This window comes from Haliotis rufescens, unplaced genomic scaffold (assembly GCF_023055435.1).
Source record: "Haliotis rufescens isolate VD_foot unplaced genomic scaffold, xgHalRufe1.0.p SCAF_7, whole genome shotgun sequence".
Taxonomy (NCBI): domain Eukaryota; kingdom Metazoa; phylum Mollusca; class Gastropoda; order Lepetellida; family Haliotidae; genus Haliotis; species Haliotis rufescens.
In genome coordinates, this window is record NW_025964361.1 from 3,602,484 (window position 1) to 3,620,633 (window position 18,150).

Below are 18,150 nucleotides of genomic sequence, written 5' to 3' on the forward strand. Positions count from 1 at the left end.
CCGCCAGGCAAACAAACAAACAAACCCTCTCCCTTCTTCGCCAGGCATCCAAAACTCCCCCAAAACAGAAAAAAAAAACCACAATAATATTGTTTTTATTGTGTCCGAAAACATGCATACCATTAGGCTCGAGCTCATGAATAAACACATTAAAGGTTAACAAACTGTATTCACGCTGGCCTACAAAAGACACTTTTCGGGCTACATGTAATTTCTCACTGATCCTTTGGTGTGTGAAATTGCAACCTACTTCGGGGCCCTTTAAAGACAGGAAATATCTGTTCAGATTTCAGTTTTATGGTGACAGATCTTTGCCTAACGGTATCACTTCTCTTCGGTAACAAAGATGACCAAAAGCGTCCTCCGAACGCTCCCTTCCCACGGTGTGATAGTCGACACAGGATACGATCATTCTCAAGGGCTGAATAATAGCAAGTTTCATTTTTTAAACTTTATAACGTTAAGGTTACCAAATCATTGATCGTATGATCTCTATAACGCAGAGTTGCTTCATGCATCGGCACATCGTATTCATTGGGATAAGTATACCATTCATGTCAACTTTTCAGATATAGGTGGCGCTTAAGATGCTCCGTTATGCTTGCTTGCTATCACTTATACCGTAAGGGGCGCACAAGAGAGTATATACATTGTCACCTCTAGTTAAAAAAGGCATTCAATTCGTTTAATTTTTTAGAGTATTCACAATACCCTGGACCTCTGTCGTATATCTATATCGTGTGAACGCTCTCCGCGGAATACTTACCGACTCCCTAAGTGGACTGCAAGCCCTCCAAAACAAAAACACCAAAAACCGACCTAAATTAATAAATCAAATACTTAAAAGCTCCAACGACCTAACTAAGACAGGCAAACAAATAACCTTCTTGTGGATACCCGCCCACGTAGGAATATACGGTAACGAAAACGCCGATAAAGCAGCTAAACTATCCCTCAAAATCCCAGAAATAAGCTTAAACTTACCCATCTCAAAATCAGAAATTAAAAGTGTAAACAAGCAAAAACTCACAAAAAAATGGCATAACCTATATCTAAACTCAAATAGCCAAATCAAAAAAGTGCTCAGCAAACCACTAACCAAACCCAAAATTCTCCATCCATCGAAAAAATCGACAGAGTAATCACTAAACTCCAAACAGGACACACCAACCTAAATAACCACCTAAAAAAAATTAAAAACACACTACAGGTAACTGCCCACACTGCAAACAACCAGAAACCCCAGAACACGCACTCATCCACTGCACACACTACCTAATACATCGAACCGCATTACAAACCACCCTCAATCTAAACAAGGCTCTAACTCTAGAAGCAATACTAAACCCACAAAATAAACTAGAAAACTTCAAGGCCTTAGGCGTATTCTTAATAAAAACGGAACTAATAAAACGCATCTAAAAACACAATAACCTACCAAATCAAAATCACATAAACAAACAAACATCCACCATACCCAGCTCCCTTAGTTCTCCTCCCCAATCCCATCGGCATCTATTCCAAATCTCAAAATTCCCCAATTCTATATAAGCAACCCCTAAAACCCCCCTCTTGGGTTGCACAGACCACCTTCGCCCCTTTCGGAAACCCATTAAATGGCCTGGCCGGGCCCGTGTGCGAAATACGCATCAGTCGGAAAGCGCACGTTAAATCTCCAAGGTAAGTAAGTAAGTAAGTAAGTAAGCTCTCCGCGGTCTGCTTCGATACATTTGGCTGAATCGGACTGTCTGGGCGTGTATGTTCGTTATCAGTCACTGATGACTGTTGTGGCACTCGTGTAGCTGAATGAAAACACAATGGAGTTGGCATGGGGGTTGAGAAAAAAGCAAACGTGAACAATGACATGACAAGGCATTAGAGTATCATGAGGCATTTGGGATTGGGACTCGCTTACCCACCTACTCGTCAGCTCGCTCGCTCACCCACTCACTCAATCACCTCCTCGCCCGCTCGCTCATCCACAAGCCATCCATCAACAGAGATCAAGGCTATTTCATCCCACCCGCCTACTATGAACTCATCAAACAATAATCACCTGTTTATTGGCTTCATGCCCCTATTGGCTTCTAGCTATGTGTTTTCTGTCCATCGTGTTGTGACAGCATCATCCCTTTGTTGTCACACCTACCTATGTTATCCCACTCATGTATGCTTTTGTTGTTACTGTTAATCCTCTACTGTTAATCCTCCACCTACTATATATATTCTGCACTATGTCCCTCATTCAGTCTTGCTTGACAACGGTATAAGGACCTTTACCGAAACGTCGCTTTTCACAGTATTAAAGAAGTTGTTATCCATAAAAATATTGTGTCTATCTTGCTCATTCACTCACCTCTTGCCCGGTCACTCACTCACTCACCTCCTCGTCCGCTCACTCATAGTCATTCTCTCACTCACTCACCTCTTCGCCCGCACGCGCGCTCATTCACTCACTCACTCACTCACGACCGCGGGGGCGGTCGGGTAGCCTAGTGGTTAAAGCGTTCGCTCGTCACGCCGAAGAACCGGATTCGATTCCCGACACGGGTACAATGTGTGAAGCCCATTTCTGGTGTTCCCCGCCGTGATTTTGCTTGAATATTGCTAAAAGCGGCGTAAAACCACACTCACTCACTCACGATTCAGCGAACGTTCGGCGATATACCACGATGTGAGGAAGGTCATGCCAAGGGCGAATAACTCTAAATGAACATGCCTTATTGAGGGTCGATCTCCGCGTGTAATAAAATGTGTGCACATATATTCCTTGGCCGTACGTTCATTTGAGTTGGAGTTTCGTTATGGGAACACTACAGTTCTACCTGATGGGCTAATGGAACGTCCCATTTGGCTCGACTCAGTCTAATATAGGTAGCGGAATAAGCCGAGTTTACCCGAGGGATTCCGATCTGAACCGACCATGTATGACAATGTTGGATATTACACTGACAACCACGAAGGTTGAACAATATGTGACAATTAAGGAAGTTGCTGACTGCGACAACTCTATCCATCTGACCGCCCACAACGGAGGTCCTTTTATTACAAACAAAACATGCGCACACGACTATTTGATTTTTATGTTCACGGCACCAAATCGATCTGTGGTGTAACAGGAAGTCAACACATCACCAAAATATTGCGATGCAGTCGAGAATCACCGATGAAAAGTCAAACTGACTAATGTCAAAGACAAGGCGTTATACATCAACCTAAAAGAGAATTTATTACCGTTTTACGACAGGTCGCGTTTTGCTTACGGCAACACTGAAAGAGACCAGAGCCGACGTTCTTTATATAATATGACGTCACTTCAGTGTAGCCTCGTTTTGGAACCTCAGTACATAAAACAATGGAGGAAATACGTAAACGCAAACGTACTTATCTGTAAGCACACTAACATTAAGAAATAATTATATTTTTTTCTGATAGAAGAACGTTTTATACAAATGTGGTTAAATTAGAAAATTTTAAATACCATTAATTGAACTTTATGAAAAACTATTAACACGAGGAGAGATTTCTACGTCTCTACAGTCCACAGAGCGCAATAGAGGGCGCAGAAACCCTGTTCTTTTTCATTTATAAGTTAGAATATATAATCCTTTTTTTTTAAATACCCATCTTAGAAAAGGTGAATGCTCTGAATACAACCCAGCACACATCCTCAACAAAGGGATGTACTGTTGTATCCCAGTCATATCATGATAGTGTTACTGCCAGTGATACACAATGATAACACATACATAAAAAAATTCAACAAACATTTATTACTCAAAACGTTTACAAAACAAAATCAGCCATGTCAAATTCTTATAAACGTCGTTGTATGCATGAAACCTGTGAATAGACAAGAAAGTCATTGAAAATCACAATTCCGCATTTGAGCAAACATACAACTCCATCCTACAAACATTTTCTGAACACAGCAGGTGGAAAAGTTGGATGGAACACATCTTCTTGAGGCAAGGGGTTTAAGTCCAGTTTCGACCCTTGCCGAACTAGGCTTGTATTATGGAGTTAAAGTGTGGCCAATCAAAATCGCGTAACGAAACCGACATCCTGTTCGTAAACAATATGGATAACGTGCAGATTTCAGTCGACTGCAGGATTTGCAAAGGATGTGTACCGTCAACTATTCGTCGACAGATATTTTCATGGTTTTAATCAAGGTGATTACGTGATTTGATGCACTTCTCGAGGAAAGACCCGTTACAATATTACAATATAGATCTTGATCATCGATCATATCGTCTTGATTAGGGCGCCGCCATTTTGTTTGCAATAGATGCAAGTGATATGAGAGGTGGATTCTGATTGGTCAATAGGAGGGACATAGAAGGGAAATAACTCGTAATAGCCACTTGCGGCGTTACGATCGAGCCTGGAAATTCCAGCCTTTTTCGGCAAGGTCGGAAACTGGACTTTTGTAGTAAGTTAACTCCCTCGCCTTGATATTTAGCAATATCCCCATATCACGGCGGGGGACACGAGAAATAGGTTCCTAACTTTGTCGCCATGTGGGAATCGAACCCAGGCCTTATGTGCAACAAGCGTACTTTTAACCACTAGGCTACCCCACCACCCTGATAAAGAGGGAGCACAGTATTCCGAATGAACAAGTAATTATTAAACAGTATCTTTTTAATATCAACACTATCAAATTTGAAAAAATAGCGAGTGAGTGTACATGTAGCTCTTTACGTCGCTCTCCGCAATATTCAAACCTTTCGTATAACCACGGCGGGGGTCGGGGTGGGATGGGGGAGGGTGGGAATCGAACCCTGGTCTTGGGCGAAATGAGCCAGCGCTTTAAATACTAAGGCACTACACAGCCCCATAAGGGAAACTAACATTGCATACCTCTAGTTATGTCTTCTAGTAGGTTCCCTTCACGGCAGGCCGGGACAGGGTTCTGACTCCTGTTGTGCTGGGATGATCGTAGACGTCGTAGAGATAATCGCCATAGCCGCCAAAGTCGCCGTAGTGGCCACTGGGGTACCCTACGTTGACGCCTCCGGGGAACCCGCCGCGGAAGCCGCTAAAGCCGCCGCGGAAGCCACTGAAGCCGCCGAGGAAGCCGCCTGGCACCGCGGGGCGTCTCCCACCATAGAAGGGAATCACGTGTGCACGTGCAGCTCCACACAGCAGCATGGCAGCCAGAATAACAATAGCAGCCTTCATTTTCTGGATATCTGAAATAAAAGGTCGCTGGTTAATTTCGATTCAAAATGTAAAGATTACACGGCATTTTGTCCCATGTCATGATGTCTCCATGTCACCAACTAGTCCTTGTGTTCAATTGTGTGTCATATTTTGTGTGTGTTTCCTTGTTTGCTCTAATGTTTTGTTTGTTTGTTTGTTGTAGTAAGTGAGTGAGTGAGTTGGGTTTAACGCCGCCTTTAACAGTATTCCAGTTATATCACGGCGTGTCAGCTTAATGTGGGAGGAAAGCCCGAAGTGATGCAGGTCTCAGACGTTTACCACTTCGGTGAAACCCACGAGCACGGGTACGGTGCTGACAAACCTAGAAACATAATTGGGGCGAACCGGGATTCGAACCAACAATCATAGGTTTCTGGCGTGCCCAAGGGACGCAACTTTGCACAGCGAATCGCGGCGCCTTAGACGACTGGGCCATCCGTGCCCCCTACATTAAGAAAGTAAGGCATAAACAACTTTTCAGTCAACCTTCAAATTACAGTCGAATCTCGTTGTGTCGAACTTGCGGGGACTTAGAAAAAGTTCGAGTTATCCGGGGTTCGAGACATTGGGGGAAATGTATGCTTAATTTGGATTTCGACACATCCAGGTTCGACACATCAAGGTTCGACTTACAAAAAAATATTTGCTACATCCGTCTTTCCAATTACACGGTGCTGATTGAATCCAACAACAAACATTTATTTTTTTGAAATATGTGAATGAACAATATCCTGGTTTTCCAGGCGCAACTTCAATGTATGACAAATGACCACCAGTGATACACATTAATATCAATAGTGTCCTTATAGGCTATTCCTTCTCTCGCTCGTTGTTAAGCTTTCGCTAGTCTCACCATATTCGGGGCGGTCGGGGGGCATAGTGGTTAAAGCGTTCGCTCGTCACGCCGAAGACCCGGGTTCGATTCCCGACATGGGTACAATGTGTGAAGCCCATTTCTGGTGTCCCCCGCGTGATATTGCTGGAATATTGCTAAAAGCGGCGTAAAACCATACTCACTCACTCTCCATATTCAAACAATCACGGAGGAGGATATTCACACATTGAAACAGTTGGGAGGCAAACCGGATCTTGGGGGACACGAGCGAATGCTTCAACCATGTGTCATCCAACCACCCACCCAGTATTTCAAGTACCACAATGCGTGCATCATCATCTCGAGAAGCACCGTGTGATTAGAAAACGTCAAAATAGTGGCGGTCGGGTAGCCTGGTGGTTAAAGCGTTCGCTCGTCACACCGAAGACCCGGGTTCGATTCCCGACATGGGTACAATGTGTGAAGCCCATTTCTGGTATCCCCTGCCGTGATATTGCTGGAATATTGCTAAAAACGGCGTAAAACCATACTCGCCCAGAAAACGTCAACGCCAGAAAATACATAGTCTCGAAGGTGTTGAAAAAAAAATGTGACCACCAAGAGATAAGGGACCTTATGTGAAAAATCACATCTCATTTTATTTTTAAACTATTTTTAGTATCTTAGGACCACAAAAATACAATTCATCAGAGATACATGAACTCATTTTCCTATCATAACTGTTTATGTAATATTTGCACTTTTCAGATATAATATCTGTTTAATTGAAAAAAACCCACATGTGCTGAAATTGAAACGTTTTAAAATTCAGTTATTACCTAAAAAATGATTACGAACCAACGAGAGAAAAATAAGACATTGTTGTACCGTCGCACATATGGCGATTTTAAAAGGAGCAGGTTGACTTCAAACGCCTTTCTTTATGACGTCACAGCACAATTGTATCATAGCACCCAAAATGTCCCTATTGTCCTGAGGGGTCTCAAATAGTGATAAAAATTATATGAATTTATGACACCAGGTATTCTGCACTTATCGGAATACAATCTTGATTATGTTTGAAGAAGTTCTAATCAACCGAGAAACACCAGTTGCACAATACGTTCTTACCTGTCTACTTCAGAGGGTCGGTGGAAGATCGAATGTATGTTCCGGGGTCCTCCAAGGCTTAATATTGGGTGGCACAGTAGTGCCCCATTGGTCATCCATCATGATGATACATCAACTGTCTCTTTGTTCCTCAATGATGACGTCGTTATTTCAAGCTGCCCTTTCGTTTCCCCCGACGATTTATCATTGGTTATCTTTCTGATGACATTGATGGAGAAAACCTTAATTCTGTTTTAAGTATCTCACCATGAATACTGTGCAAAAGACATTCATGGATTAAGTACCTTTCTTAGATTTTATTACATGTATTTATGGTAAGTATTTATGGCATCAGCAACTTTCTTGGATTTTATTACACACACACACACACACACACACACACACACACACACACACACACACATAATGTCAGTTATATTATGTAAGTCAATGTAAGTTAAAGTTTTCTTTACACCTGAAGATCTTGTGTGGATAAAAGAGTTTTAACAAGCACGAATAGCTGGACTTTTTTTTGTATATTTAATACTTACACGCCTGATGAAATCACTTGTTTATATATTATACGCAATTGATATATATATATTTATAACTGTTAAGATGCTATTTTCGGATGGAATATTAATATCCAACATACATATTTGATTATACCACCGTATATATATTTATACTTATTATTGACAAATATTTTTAACAAATATGTATGTTGGATATTAATATTCCATCCGAAAATAGCATTTTAACAGTTTCGATTTGGAGTCATGCCTAAAGCACAACTTCACCAACTACGTTTTACCATTCAATACATCATGTTTATTACGGCAAGATCAATATGTCATGGTGCTGACAGTCACCCGGACGAGCGAATTGTATTTATATCATGTCATTATATATTGTACCGCCTCTGGTCTAGTGGAGAGAATTTCTGCCCGTGAGCTGGAGGTCGCTGGTTCTATCCCCTTGCTGCGTCATACCAAAAGACGTTAAAAGATGGCACTTGTTCTTACCATGTTTGGAGATCGGCATTAAGGGGATAAAACAAGAGACAGCATCACGAGTCTGATACATCTATGTTAAACTTTGGCGTATTATCTCAGTGGGCAAGTACTATAAAGAAGTCTGGACTAGTACAAGCAACCGCACGCACGCACGCACGCTCGCACGCACACACGTCCATGCACGTTATGTAAGGGAAATAATTTTTGACGTGACGTTAAACCCCATTTCACCTTACCCCAGCTATATTTTATATTTGTATATCATGTAGTGTCTGGCTCATTTGATTCCTGATACCTAAATCGTTGGAAGATGTTGTTTGTTTGTTTGTTGTTAAACGCCGCACTCAGCAATATTCCAGCTATATGACGTCGGTCTGTAAATAATCGAGTCTGAACCAGATAATCCAGTGATTGACATGATGAGCATCAATATACGCAATTGGGATGCGATGACATGCATCAACCAAGTCAGCGAGCCTGACCACCCGGTCCCGTTAGTCGCCTCTTACGACAAACATAGTCGTCTCCTACGACAAGCATTACGCAATTGGGATGCGATGACATGCATCTACCAAGTCAGCGAGCCTGACCACCCGATCCCGTTAGTCGCCTCTTACGAGGAACCCGTAGAAAGTGGATATCACTTGAAAAAATGAGCTGTTATTACTCTCGCAGTGCTTATCCAGTGAAAGCCCAGCGGTGCGCTTTTCTCATTTCGAAAACAAAACCGAAAACTTCTGATAGGACAGGACATGCTTACCTTTTCTGTGAACACCTGGTGTCGTCACTGATTTTCAGTGTTTTCAATTTTCAAAGCTATTTTGCCCGTTACGCCAAATGGAATCTGTTGCGGCGGATAATCAAGATTGGTTATTATGCTGCCTTGACGTTATATATCATATGATCTAAAAGACATATGGATACCTTAAAGCACTGCTAGGTAAGGGATTCTTTTGCTAATATTTATACGAGTGTTTTGAGTGATTTCGGAATTTACCCGTTTGAAGTGTGTTATTTACCAACAAACTGACATTCCTATCTATTCTACTCAGTTTATAATTTCTCATTTTCTGTGTGTTTTTTCACACCAAAGGTTTTGTTTCCATGACAAGATCATGATGCTTATTACCCTCTAACAAATTCGCATAAACTCGGCACTTATTTTTATTGCTACCGTTTCAGTGAACAAAATGTAGGTGAATTACGAGATAAGCCTCCTGTTTTTTTTAAAATTTGGTGTCCTCTCATTGTAGACTGGAGACATCTTGTTTCAATTTGAAACCGAAGCGGAAAGACTTGCGGTGAGGTAACGTTGACTTTCAAATCCCCGCCTGCCATATCCTAACGTTAGATCAAACCTTCCTATGAAGGCTAAATGGATATATCTCTCTGGTTTTCAACACACACTCTTCCAAAATAAATGGCTAAATGGATGATACATCTCTTTGGATTTCAACATTATTCGCTCCAATAAAGTGGTATTGCGATATGCCGAATTGAGGCTCAAATGGTGGATGATGGAGATTTGCGATAAAATGTCGGTCTTAAAAAGGTTTGTTAACAACATAAATTAATGTCATGAAGAAAGTTTTTATTCTACCTTTGTAATGTTTAATTTGGTTTTTATTATCGTTTCTTCTGAGAACATGACCTCAAAAGCGAACGTTTGGATGATGTTTCCAAAAGCATGGAGTTGGAGGCCATTGAACGAGCGGGAAGGAAAGGAAGTGGATTTATGGGTCAGTTTTGTTTGTTTGTTTGTTGTTTAATGCTGCACTCAGCCATATTCCAGCTATATGACGGCGATCTGTAAATAATCGAGTCTGGACCAGACAATCCAGTGATTGACATCATGATTTTGTTTGTTATTGGTCAGTTTTGTTTGTTTGTTGTTTAACGCCACACTCAGCAATATTCCAGCTATGTGACGGCGATCTGTAAATAATCGAGTCTGGACCAGACAATCCAGTGATTGACATCATGATTTTGTTTGTTATTGGTCAGTTTTGTTTGTTTGTTGTTTAACGCCACACTCAGCAATATTCCAGCTATGTGACGGCGATCTGTAAATAATCGAGTCTGGACCAGACAATCCAGTGATTGACATCATGACCATCGATCCACAAAATTGGAATAGATGACATGCACAAACCAAGTCAGCGAGCCTAACCACCCGATCCCGTTTTTCGCCTCTTACGACAAGCATAGTCGCCTTTTACGGCAAGCATGACTGTCAATGGCTGTCACTGATATACAAACAGCCTCAACAGACCAAATACACTTTCAATGAACTACTAAAAAATGTACTACATTATTAGTTCACTTTGTTCACATAGTTGAAAGTTAGTCATGTTTAGAACTCTTTGACCCTCTTAGCCCTCGAATGTACCCATGCTCATGGTTTCAATCACTGGGTTGACTGGTCCAGACTCGATTATTAGCATATGGCTGGAGTATTGCTGAGTGCGACTTTAAGCAACAAACAAACAAAACATCAGACAAACAAACCGTGTTGAAGAAAACCGCCATTTTGGTGTGAATTAGTTATCATGATACGACTCGCTTTGACTTGGAGTCTAGCCTAGTGGTCTATTGGTAGAGCGTCCACACGGGCTGAAGGCCGGGGCTCAGAAGAAGACGTTAGAAGATGGTACTTCTCGGCATTACGGGGGTTAAAATAAGAATTGGTCGACTCCGCGGTCTAGTGGTAGAGCGTCCGCCCGGAGAGCGGAAGATCCGGGGTTCGATGGTCCCTGGCCGCGTCATACCAAAAGACGTCAACAGATGGTGCTTGTTGTTATCCTGCCTGGCTCCTGGTCGCCGCGGAGTCAGTATACTGTGTCTGAGTGGGGTATTCATATTAAACTGCGGCTCGGTATCTCAGTGGGCTAGCACTGTAAGATCGGCTTAAGTTCGGACTAGTACAAGCAGACAGAGAGACAGACAGACAGATCAAGGTATCTGTGACATGGTGTCTGGTAGACTGTGAACTGTTGAGATCGAGGTATGTGGGACAATGTGGTATGTCAGACTGTCAGTTGTTGTGATCGAGGTATGTGTGACAATGTGGTGTGGTAGACTGTCAGTTGTTGTGATCGAGGTATGTGTGACAATGTGGTGTGGTAGACTGCCAACTGTTGAGATCGAGGTATGTGTGACAATGTGCTGTGGTAGACTGTCAACTGTTGGGGTCGAGGTTTGTGTGACAATGTGGTGTGTTAGACTGTCAGCTGTTGAGATCGAGGTATGTGTGACAATGTGGTATGTCAGACTGTTAGCTGTTGAGATCGAGGTATGTGTGACAATGTGGTATGTCATTTTGTCAGCTGTTGAGATCAAGGTATGTGTGACAATGTGGTGTGTTAGACTGTCAGTTGTTGTGATCGAGGTATTTGTGACAATGTGGTATGTCAGACTGTTAGCTGTTGAGATCGAGGTATGTGTGACAATGTGGTATGTCAGATTGTCAGCTGTTGAGATCAAGGTATGTGTGACAATGTGGTGTGTTAGACTGTCAGCTGTTGAGATCAAGGTATGTGTGACAATGTGGTGTGTTAGACTGTCAGTTGTTGTGATCGAGGTATGTGTGACAATGTGGTGTGGTAGACTGCCAACTGTTGAGATCGAGGTATGTGTGACAATGTGCTGTGGTAGACTGTCAACTGTTGGGGTCGAGGTTTGTGTGACAATGTGGTGTGTTAGACTGTCAGTTGTTGTGATCGAGGTATGTGTGACAATGTGGTGTGGTAGACTGCCAACTGTTGAGATCGAGGTATGTGTGACAATGTGCTGTGGTAGACTGTCAACTGTTGGGGTCGAGGTTTGTGTGACAATGTGGTGTGTTAGACTGTCAGCTGTTGTGATCGAGGTATTTGTGACAATGTGGTATGTCAGACTGTTAGCTGTTGAGATCGAGGTATGTGTGACAATGTGGTATGTCAGATTGTCAGCTGTTGAGATCAAGGTATGTGTGACAATGTGGTGTGTTAGACTGTCAGCTGTTGAGATCGAGGTGTGTGTGACATTTCGGTATGTCAGACTGTTAGCTGTTGAGATCGAGGTATGTGTGACAATGTGGTATGTCATTTTGTCAGCTGTTGACATCAAGGTATGTGTGACAATGTGGTGTGTTAGACTGTCAGTTGTTGTGATCGAGGTATGTGTGACAATGTGGTATGTCAGACTGTTAGCTGTTGAGATCGAGGTATGTGTGACAATGTGGTATGTCAGATTGTCAGCTGTTGAGATCAAGGTATGTGTGACAATGTGGTGTGTTAGACTGTCAGCTGTTGAGATCAAGGTATGTGTGACAATGTGGTGTGTAAGACTGTCAGTTGTTGTGATCGAGGTATGTGTGACAATGTGGTATGTCAGACTGTTAGCTGTTGAGATCTAGGTATGTGTGACAATGTGGTATGTCAGATTGTCAGCTGTTGAGATCGAGGTATGTGTGACAATGTGGTGTGTTAGACTGTCAGCTGTTGAGATCAAGGTATGTGTGACAATGTTGTTTTGTAGACTGTCAGCTGTTGAGATCGAGGTATGTGTGACAATGTGGTGTGTTAGACTGTCAGCTGTTGTGATCGAGGTATGTGTGACAATGTGGTATGTCAGACTGTTAGCTGTTGAGATCGAGGTATATGTGACAATGTGGTATGTCAGATTGTCAGCTGTTGAGATCAAGGTATGTTTGACAATGTGGTGTGTTAGACTGTCAGCTGTTGAGATCGAGGTATGTGTGACAATGTGGTGTGTTAGACTGTCAGCTGTTGAGATCGAGGTATATGTGACAATGTGGTGTGTTAGACTGTCAGCTGTTGAGATCGAGGTATGTGTGACAATGTGGTATGTCAGACTGTCAGCTGTTGTGATCGAGGTATGTGTGACACTGTGGTGCGTTAGACTGTCAGCTGTTGAGATCGAGGTATGTGTGATAATGTGGTATGTCAGACTGTTAGCTGTTGAGATCGAGGTATGTATGACAATGTGGTATGTCATTTTGTCAGCTGTTGACATCAAGGTATGTGTGACAATGTGCTGTGTTAGACTGTCAGTTGTTGTGATCGAGGTATGTGTGACAATGTGGTGTGTTAGACTGTCAGCTGTTGAGGTCGAGGTATGTGTGACAATGTGGTGTGTTAGACTGTCAGCTGTTGAGATCGAGGTATGTGTGACAATATGGTATGTCAGACTGTTAGCTGTTGAGATCGAGGTATGTGTGACAATGTGGTATGTCATTTTGTCAGCTGTTGAGATCAAGGTATGTGTGACAATGTGGTGTGTTAGACTGTCAGTTGTTGTGATCGAGGTATGTGTGACAATGTGGTATGTCAGACTGTTAGCTGTTGAGATCGAGGTATGTGTGACAATGTGGTATGTCAGATTGTCAGCTGTTGAGATCAAGGTATGTGTGACAATGTGGTGTGTTAGACTGTCAGCTGTTGAGATCAAGGTATGTGTGACAATGTGGTGTGTTAGACTGTCAGTTTTTGTGATCGAGGTATGTGTGACAATGTGGTGTGTTAGACTGTCAGCTGTTGAGATCGAGGTATGTGTGACAATGTGGTATGTCAGACTGTTAGCTGTTGAGATCGAGGTATGTGTGACAATGTGGGATGTCATTTTGTCAGCTGTTGACATCAAGGTATGTGTGACAATGTGGTGTGTTAGACTGTCAGTTGTTGTGATCGAGGTATGTGTGACAATGTGGTATGTCAGACTGTTAGCTGTTGAGATCGAGGTATGTGTGACAATGTGGTATGTCAGATTGTCAGCTGTTGAGATCAAGGTATGTGTGACAATGTGGTGTGTTAGACTGTCAGCTGTTGAGATCAAGGTATGTGTGACAATGTGGTGTGTTAGACTGTCAGTTGTTGTGATCGAGGTATGTGTGACAATGTGGTATGTCAGACTGTTAGCTGTTGAGATCTAGGTATGTGTGACAATGTGGTATGTCAGATTGTCAGCTGTTGAGATCGAGGTATGTGTGACAATGTTGTGTGTTAGACTGTCAGCTGTTGAGATCGAGGTATGTGTGACAATGTTGTCTTGTAGACTGTCAGCTGTTGAGATCGAGGTATGTGTGACAATGTGGTGTGTTAGACTGTCAGCTGTTGTGATCGAGGTATGTGTGACAATGTGGTATGTCAGACTGTTAGCTGTTGAGATCGAGGTATATGTGACAATGTGGTATGTCAGATTGTCAGCTGTTGAGATCAAGGTATGTTTGACAATGTGGTGTGTTAGACTGTCAGCTGTTGAGATCGAGGTATGTGTGACAATGTGGTGTGTTAGACTGTCAGCTGTTGAGATCGAGGTATATGTGACAATGTGGTGTGTTAGACTGTAAGCTGTTGAGATCGAGGTATGTGTGACAATGTGGTGTGTTAGACTGTCAGCTGTTGAGATCGAGGTATGTGTGACACTGTGGTGTGTTAGACTGTCAGCTGTTGAGATCGAGGTATGTGTGACAGTGTGGTGTAATAGACTGTCAGCTGTTGAGATCGAGGTATGTGTGACAATGTGGTATGTCAGACTGTCAGCTGTTGAGATGGAGGTATGTTTGACAGTGTGGTATGTCAGATTGTCAGCTGTTGAGATCGAGGTATGTGTGACAATGTGTTGTGTTAGACTGTCAGCTGTTGAGATCGAGGTATGTGTGACAATGTGGTATGTCAGACTGTCAGCTGTTATGATCGAGGTATGTGTGACAATGTGATGTGTTAGACTGTCAGCTGTTGAGATCGAGGTATGTGTGACAGTGTGGTGTGTTAGACTGTCAGCTGTTGAGATCGAGGTATGTGTGATAAATTGTGGTGTGGTAGACTGTCAACTGTTGAGATCGAGGTATGTGTGACAATGTGGTTTGTTAGACAGTCAGCTGTTGAGATCGAGGTATGTGTGACAATGTGGTGTGGTAGACTGTCAGCTGTTGAGATGGAGGTATGTGTGACAATGTTGTCTTGTAGACTGTCAACTGTTGGGGTCGAGGTATGTGTGACAATGTGGTGTGGTAGACTGTCAGCTGTTGAGATCGAGGTATGTGTGACAATGTGGTGTGTTAGACTGTCAGCTGTTGAGATCGAGGTATCTGTGACAATGTTTTTGTGCTGGACTGTCAACTGTGACAATACTGTCAGCTAAAATTCTTCTTTCACTAAAAAAACCCAGAGTTATGTAAATTTTATACCTTTGCATCCCAACCATGTGATAATAATGGTACTTTTATCCAGAAGAGACCTGTAAAGATCCGGGTAAAGAATAGGCCTTCAGCAACTTATGCTTGCCATAAAAGGCGACTATGCTTGTCGTAAGAGGCGACTAGCGGTATTTGGTGGTCATGCTCGCTGACTTGGTTGATTAATGTCAACTTGTCCCCATTGCGTGGATCACTGGATTGTCTGGTCCAGATACGATTATTTACATACTGCCGTTACAGCTCGAAGGTTATCGAGTGCGGCGTTAAACAACAAACAAACAACTTTATCCAGATGAACGTGCAACGGATGGCAAATGACTGGAAATGATTGAGACATTCTAAAAATACGTAATAAATGAACACCAACACATACTTTTAACTGATTTTTTTTTTACTAAAAGGCATTCATGTCCAAATCTCACAAAATCGTTCTTCTGTGGCTGAGACCTGTGAAAAGACAAGAAAATCAATTCTGCATTTGAGTAAACATAAAACACCATCCTTGAAGCACTTGCTGAATTTACTGTACATAACTAACTGTTTGACTAGTTTTATACGTCGCTTTTAGCTATTACCGATCAACATCCAAGCGGGGAACAAGAGAAAAGGGCTTCAAACTTTTCCTCAAGTGAGGAATCTAACCAAGAGCTTAGGGACGACGAGCGAATGATTTAACCACTAGGCTACGCAATCCCCTGAACATTATAGGGGAAATCAAATACTTGCGTTATTTGTTATTTTTACACCCATTATAAATAAGTGAATAGCGCTTTTCGCCACTTTTAACAATATTCGAACCTTAACCCCGGTGGAAATTCAAAAGTAGTCTTCACACATTGCACCCATGCTGGGAAACGAACCCGGATTTCAACACAGCCACTACACCGCCCCATAAGGAAATAGAACACTTCACACCTCTAATTAGGTCTTCTAGTAAGTTCCCTTTACGACTGTTGTGGGCACGGCGACTGCTCTGACTCCGGCTCTGCCTGCGACTCTGCCTGGATGATCGTAGATGTCGTAATAATCGCCATAACCACCAAAGTCGCCAAAGTCGCCGTAGTGGCCTCTGGGGAATCCACCGAATCCACTGAATCCACCGCGGAAGCCGCCGGGAAAGCCGCCGGGAAAGCCGCCGGGAAAGCCGCCTCGCACCCTGGAGCGCCTCCCACCAAAGAAACGAGGACTCGCATGCGCAGCTCCGCACAGCAGCACAGCAACCAGGATAATAATGGCAACCTTCATTTTCTGGATATCTGAAATAAAAGGACGCTGGCTAGATTCATATTGAAAACGTAAAGACCACACGGTATTTTAGTCTCCTGTTGTGGTGTCTCTATGTCCTTTTTTAATTTGGTTTTATGGTTTTGTTTGTTTGTTTGCTGTAATGTTGTGCTTATTTGTTTGTTTACTGTTTTACGGTTGTCGTGATTATGTCGCGGTACTGGCCATGGGGACTTCTGTGCTGAATGTTGTTTGTTTGTTTGTTTGTTTGTTGTAAAACGCAACATTCGGCAATTTTCAAGCTATGGTAACGGGACGGAATAAACGAGACTGGTCCGGACAATCGATTGGTTGATATCATGAGCAACAAACCACACTTCCGGTGTATGATGACATGCACTTAAACCCGGACTCGACCACCTCCGCGGTCCAGTGGTAGAGCGTCCGTCCGGAAAGCGGAAGATCCGGGGTTCGATGATCCCTGGCCGCGTCATACCAAAAGATTTCAAAAGATGGTACTTGTTGTTACCTTGCCTGGTGCCTGGTCGGATCGGAGTCAGTGTAGTGTGTCTGAGTGGGTATTCATGTTAAACTGCGGCATGGTATCTCAGTGGGCTAGCACTATGAAATCGGCATTGGTCCGGACTAGTACAAGCAGACAGACAGACACACACACACACACGTGCATGCACGTCGCTATATAAGTGCCATCATCTTGAACGCTACTTCAAACTCACTTCAACTCTAATCCGGAATCTCCAATCTGCGTGATGTTGTGTTAGATGCATTAAATACTACCATAATTCATGTTTACCGTTTTGCCCTTTCACGTTTCTCAAACACATATTTGACACATACATGTAAACAGAATACCTGTCAAAACCGCTGCAAAGTCGTTAACTTACTACATTACTTCATCATTCGCCTCCAGGATCGAGCGGTCAGACCCACTGACTTGGCTGATGCATGTCATCGTATCCAACTTGCGTGGATCGATGCTCATGATGTCAACCACTGTATTGTCCGGCCTGGCTTCAATTATTTACAAACCGCCGCCATATAAGTGTAATACTGCTGAGTGCCGCGTTAACGAAACAAAACGTATTCAAGAAATTTGTGCTTACCTGTATACTTCAGTTGGACAGTGAAAGACCGAATGCATCTTCCCAAGCTCTCCGTGGCTTATATAGGGGAGGCAGACAGAATTCATTACCCACTGGTCTATCGATCATAATCATGCGTCAAATCCATCTCTTTGTTCCAACAGTCATGACTGATCATTTCCAGCTTCCCTTCCAGTTTCCCTGGAGACGGACCACGTGATGGACTCTACTGACATTTATGTACTAATCACTCTACTTTAGGTAACTGAGCTTGTTACACTAAGTGATCTTAGTGCTGAGATTATCGTACGACTATGTTAAAGAATAGGAGCGAAAGCCGTACCGCTAACATCGCGGAGTGAGAGGATACAGTTTACACCATTTAGCAAATTGAATATTCCAAATTGAATAATCCAGAAATGGGCTTCACATTGTGTACACGTGTGGGTATCGAACTCGGGTTCTCGGGGTGACGAG

The 18,150-nt window shown here is 42.8% G+C and overlaps 1 protein-coding gene and 1 long non-coding RNA gene across 2 annotated transcripts; both read right to left on the bottom strand.

Annotated features, from left to right (window-relative positions):
* Positions 1–3,758: 3,758 nt before the first annotated feature.
* Positions 3,759–7,199, bottom strand: LOC124139678. The gene is made up of 3 exons (XR_006861805.2): positions 7,154–7,199; positions 4,867–5,198; positions 3,759–3,843 (listed from the first exon to the last, which is right to left on the bottom strand). It is a non-coding gene; the product is annotated as an uncharacterized LOC124139678 (long non-coding RNA).
* Positions 7,200–15,719: 8,520 nt separating this feature from the next.
* Positions 15,720–17,784, bottom strand: LOC125376138. Its single transcript, XM_048387929.1, has 3 exons — positions 17,695–17,784; positions 16,262–16,602; positions 15,720–15,793 (listed from the first exon to the last, which is right to left on the bottom strand). The coding sequence occupies exons 1-3, from the start codon at positions 17,778–17,780 to the stop codon at positions 15,765–15,767; spliced, it is 456 nt and encodes a 151-aa protein (XP_048243886.1). The 5' UTR covers positions 17,781–17,784; the 3' UTR covers positions 15,720–15,764.
* Positions 17,785–18,150: the final 366 nt, after the last annotated feature.

Coding starts and splice junctions, on each gene's coding strand:
- LOC125376138 (XM_048387929.1), bottom strand. CDS start 17,780: ATGAATTCTGTCTGCCTCCCCTATATAAGCCACGGAGAGCTTGGGAAG. Junction 16,603..17,694: donor TGTCCAACTGAAGTATACAG/GTAAGCACAAAT, acceptor CTTTTATTTCAG/ATATCCAGAAAATGAAGGTT. Junction 15,794..16,261: donor ACTAGAAGACCTAATTAGAG/GTGTGAAGTGTT, acceptor GTCTTTTCACAG/GTCTCAGCCACAGAAGAACG.